This window comes from Hipposideros armiger, unplaced genomic scaffold (genome assembly GCF_001890085.2).
Source record: "Hipposideros armiger isolate ML-2016 unplaced genomic scaffold, ASM189008v1 scaffold_253, whole genome shotgun sequence".
NCBI lineage: Eukaryota > Metazoa > Chordata > Mammalia > Chiroptera > Hipposideridae > Hipposideros > Hipposideros armiger.
In genome coordinates, this window is record NW_017731603.1 from 2,549,531 (window position 1) to 2,554,891 (window position 5,361).

Consider the following 5,361-nt stretch of genomic DNA (forward strand, 5'->3'; position numbering starts at 1 on the left):
TACTGAATGTACACTTTTCAAGTTTCTTTGTTTATCACTGTGTTTCTCCTCATAGCCAGGGAGCATTTTGTGATGCTCAGCATTGATGAAGAATAGTACAGAAGTGACAGAGTTCATCCTCCTCGGACTAACCAATGACCCAGACCTGCAGGTCCCCCTCTTTGTAATATTTACCCTCATTTACCTCATCACTCTGGTTGGGAACCTGGGGATGATCGTGTTGATCCTGCTGGACTCTCGTCTCCACACTCCCATGTACTTTTTCCTCAGTAACCTGTCTCTGGTGGACTTTGGTTACTCCTCAGCTGTCACTCCCAAGGTCATGGCTGGCTTCCTTATGGGAGACAAGGTCATCTCCTACAATGCATGTGCTGCTCAGATGTTCTTTTTTGCAGCTTTTGCCACTGTGGAAAGTTTCCTCTTGGCCTCAATGGCCTATGATCGCTATGCAGCAGTGTGCAAACCCCTGCACTACACCACCACCATGACGACAAGTATGTGTGTACGACTAGCCATAGGCTGCTATGTCTGTGGTTTCCTGAATGCCTCCATCCACACCGGGGACACTTTCACTCTCTCTTTCTGTGAGTCCAATCTGGTGCATCACTTTTTCTGTGATATTCCAGCAGTCATGGTTCTGTCTTGCTCTGGTAGACATGTTAGTGAGCTGGTTCTTGTTTATGTAGTGGGCTTCAATATCTTTTTTGCTCTTCTGGTTATTTTGATATCCTACACATTTATATTTCTCACCATCCTAAAGATGCACTCATCTGCAGGATATCAGAAGGCTCTATCCACTTGTGCCTCCCACCTCACTGCAGTCTCCATCTTCTATGGAACTGCTATCTTCATGTACCTACAACCCAGCTCCAGCCATTCCATGGACACAGACAAAATAACCTCTGTGTTTTATGCTATGATCATCCCCATGTTGAACCCTATGGTCTACAGCCTGAGGAACAAGGAGGTCAAGAGGGCTCTCATGAAGGTTGCTTTGGAGGCAAAATTATCCCTGGGATTATGATTTTTAACATTGTACAAGGTGCAGTAACCTAGTTTCATTAAGGCCACAGTGAAATTAAGTTTCTGAAGTGATATCCTTGCCTATTCTAAAGATTCTCATCCTGAAAAAGTAAACATTGTGTCCCAAAAAGTAATACCTGAACAAGAATGCTAAGATGTCTTGGGGCCCACTTGTCAAAAATCTTATTAAGGATATTGGTTTATGCACTTATTATAACATGCAATTTTTCTACCATCATAGTGCAAATACACACAAAATAGGGCCACAGGTCAGACCATGAACAAGGTGCATGCGTGCCCCATGAGGAAACCTAATTATTGGAGTAGAAACCAATAATGTTCTACATTTTGCTTCTGGAAATGCTTTGAAATCATTAATGCTGATATTACATGTTTACTTTTGTTGACTTAAATGATCTTTTGTTGCTCCCTCATACTTTCACCTTACTTCATTCACACTGATTTTCTTCCTATTTTTTTTACAATCTGACAACATGTTCCTGACTTGTACTTGCTCCTCTTTGTGTGGAATGTTCTCTTACTCCATTAAGGTTTATGCTTAAATGTTACTCTTTTATAGATTTCTTTCCTGACCACCTTTGTAAAATAGTAACTGTTTATTTTCATCCACACTGTTATTCATTCTGTGTTATTCTATAGACTTAATGAACCATCACCTATTGTGTATTTATTTGTTCAATTATTTATTCTCTGTCTTCCCCAGCCCGAATTTAGATTCCCCGAAAGCACTGGCTTTATCTGTTTTGTTTACAACATGACCCACAGTAACTAAATGAATCTCTATTTCATATTAGATAATCAATAAATATTTCTGAAATAAATACATAAAATAATTAAGCTTTGAGTTCAATTGTATAGATATGTTGAATCTTTAAATAACTGATTATTATAGTGTATCATTCATAATATAAACCTTCTAGATAGATGTCTACTGCATTTCTAGAAGCACAGCTAATTTTATGCTTTGCTGAAATATTTTTTTAATTAAAATTTATTGGGGTGACAATGGTCAGTAAAATTACATAGGTTTCAAGTGTACAATTCTGTAATACATCATCTATATACCACATTGTGTGTTTATCCCCAGAGTCAGTTTTCTTTCCATCACCACATATTTGACCTCGTTTACCCTCATCTTTCACCACCATCCTCCCTTACTCTCTGGTAACCACTAAACTACTGTCTGTGTCTATGAGTTTTTGTTTCTCTTGTTTCTTTGCTGCTTTCAGTTTTATATCCATCATATCAGTGAAATCATATGGTTCTCGACTTTTTCTGTCTGACCTATTTCGCTTAGCATAATAATGTCAAGACCCATTCGTGTTGCAAATAGTACTATTTCATCTTTTCTTATGGCAGAGTAGTATTCCATTGTGTATATATATCACATCTTTATCCAATCACCTCTCAAGGGACATTTTGGTTGTTTCCATGTCTTGGCTACCATAAATAAAGCTGCAATGAACATTGGAACACATAAATCTTTACAGATAAATGTTTTCAGATTTTTGGGGTACCCAGGAGAGGGATTGCTGAGTCTATGGTAATTCTATTCTTAATTATTTTAGGAACCTCCACACTGCCTTCCATAGCAGCTGCACCAATCTGCATTCCCACCAACAGTGTGTGAGGGTTCCTTTTTCTCCACAACCTCTCCAACACTTGCTATTATTTGTCTTGTTTATGATAGCCGTTCCAACTGGTGTGAGGTGATATCTTTTTGTGGCTTTTATTTGCATTTCTCTGATGATTACTGATGTTGAGCATCTTTTCATATGTCTATTGGCCATCTGTTTGGAGAAATGTCTTGAGTTCCTCTGCTCATTTTTTAATTAGGTTTTTTGTTTTTTGTTATTGAGTTGTATGAGCTCCTTCTGTATTTTGGATATTAGCCCCTTATTGGAGGCGTTCTTTGCCTAAATCTTTTTCCATTTGGTTGGTTGCCTCTTTATAATGTCGATTGTTTCTTTTGCTGTCCAGAAGCTTTTCAGTTTGATATAGTCCCATTCATTTATTTTAGCTTTTACTTCCCTTGCCTTTGAGGTCAAATTCATAAAACCCTCTTTGAACCCAAGGTCCATAAGTTTAATGCCTATGTTTTCTCCTATGCAGTTTCTTGTTTCAGGTCTTATGTTTAGGTCTTTGATCCATTTTGAGTTAATTTTGGTGCATGGTGACAAATAGCAGTCTAGTTTCATTCTTTTACACATGGCTTTCCAATTCTCCCAGCACCATTTTTTGAGGAGGCTTTCTTTCTCCATTGAAATATTTTTATCTACAGCTTCACTCGGTGCTTGCATTCCAACACAAATGATTTCCAGGATCCCATAAGTAAGTAAATCATCTGAAACAATCTCATAATTTTTACTTAGAAGTGATGTCTCTTTAAGTGGGAAGTAACATGTCAAATAAATACTATTTAGTAAATCAGAAAAGTACATCAAATATGAGATTATTTAAAGGGTTAGTATCTGAATATATTTGAAAATTACTTGATACATATGAAATATAAGTAACTTAAATGAATCTAAGTATCATTATAGAATATATGCATGACAATATCTGTCAATAATAAAGATATGTACATTCAATATGTTAGTATAGTACATACTCTTTATGCTTTAATTTTGACCCTCAGAGAGCTGTATACCATACAAAACCTACCCACATAAATGTGTACTCTTGTCAATTTTGTTATCTCTATACAACTAGAGGCTTCAATATCTCAGTATTTGTAAGTATGTACTTGAATATGCTAATATTCTCATGCTAGTACTTCTGGGGCACTGTAGCATAACACAAATATTTTCTTCTGTCTTTATGGTGGTTATTCTCCTCTTGGAACCATTTCTAAGTATTAATTTAAATAATTGTTCAGTTTTAGCATTATTTTGGAATTACAGAAAAATTTCAAAACAATAAAGAATGTTCAATGTAAGCCTGTGGCTGTCTAAACAATAGCCTGCAGAAAGATCATCCTAAATTCTGCAACCTTCTAATAGTACCTAAGAGGGCCTGAAAGGATGTGAGTAAGTTGAGGACATTGGGATTATTTGTGTGCACTGTCAAAGGCACTCCCATGTGTACTTATGAGAGGGAGTCAGAGAGATCTGACCACATATAAAAGAGGTATGGGCAACGTGACCTTGGAACCAGAGATTGAAGTGATGTGACCACAAGCCACGGAATGCCAACAGTCACCAGAAAATGGAAGAGTCAAGAAATGTATTTTTCTTTAGTGCCTATAGAGGGATCATGACTTTTCCAAAACATTGTGTCCAGGGGAACTGATTTGGCCTTTTGGATTACTGTGAAAGAATAAATATATATTCTTTAAGCTTCCAAGTTTTGGTAATTTGTTATAGCAGCTATAGAAAACTAATAAAATTCTGGCTTAGTTTCCCCTACAGTGTGATCTTATATTACCATGGTACATTTGTGAAACTAAGAAACCAAGATTGGTACTATACTCTTTTCTAAACTTCAGATTTCATTAGTTTTCCACTAATATCCTTGCTTCTTCTTGCATTTAGTTATCATGTCTCCTTAATCTCTTCTGGTCTGTGACAAACTCCCTGACTCGCCCTGTTTTTGGTGACCTTGAAAGTTTTGAGAGTACTGGTTACGTATTTCCTAGAATGTCCTTCAGTTGTGATGTTCTGATGATGTCTCAAGATTAGGTTGGGGTTAGGGCCAGCCAAGTGGCTCAGTTGGTTAAGAGCTCACTCAAGAGTTTGAGCTCTGAGCAACAGCAGTTCAATTCCCAGCCTGAGCTGAGCAGCTGCTGAGAGCTGCCAACAGGTGGCAGGATGGCTCAGCTTAAAAAAAAAAAAGATTAGACTGGGGTTATAGGTTTTGGAGAGTAATACCACTAAGGTGAAGTGTTTTCTGGCTGTTATAATCTGATCCACTGATTTATGGGTCTATTTTTTCCCTAATGCTACATTGTCTTGATTACTATGTGTATAGGAAGTCATGAAATGAGATACTTTTCATTCCTGTATACTCTGTTCTTTTCATAATTATTTTGCTTACTTACTAGTTTTGCCATTACATATAAATTTATAATCAGTATGTCAATATTTACCCCCTCAAAAAACCTTACTTGGATTTCAATTGTGATCACATTGAGTCTGCAAAGCAGTCAACTTTAAGTCTCCCAATCCATTATTATGGTATATCTTTACACATTTTTTTAATTCATTCATCAGTATTTTATATTTTTTATCATTTTTAAGACAAATACCCTAAATATGCTCAAAGAGCTAAATGTAATCTTAGATAAAGAACTGAAGGAAATCAGAAGAATGAGGTCTC

General features: G+C 36.7%; 1 protein-coding gene across 1 annotated transcript; it reads left to right on the forward strand.

Annotated features, from left to right (window-relative positions):
* The first annotated feature begins 85 nt into the window (after positions 1-85).
* LOC109389997 (olfactory receptor 5B3-like) lies at positions 86-1,024 on the forward strand. Its single transcript, XM_019655971.1, has one exon. The coding sequence runs from the start codon at positions 86-88 to the stop codon at positions 1,022-1,024; it is 939 nt and encodes a 312-aa protein (XP_019511516.1).
* Positions 1,025-5,361: the final 4,337 nt, after the last annotated feature.

Excerpts from the sequence above, each read along its gene's own strand:
- LOC109389997 (XM_019655971.1), top strand. The coding sequence starts at position 86 with ATGAAGAATAGTACAGAAGTGACAGAGTTCATCCTCCTCGGACTAACC.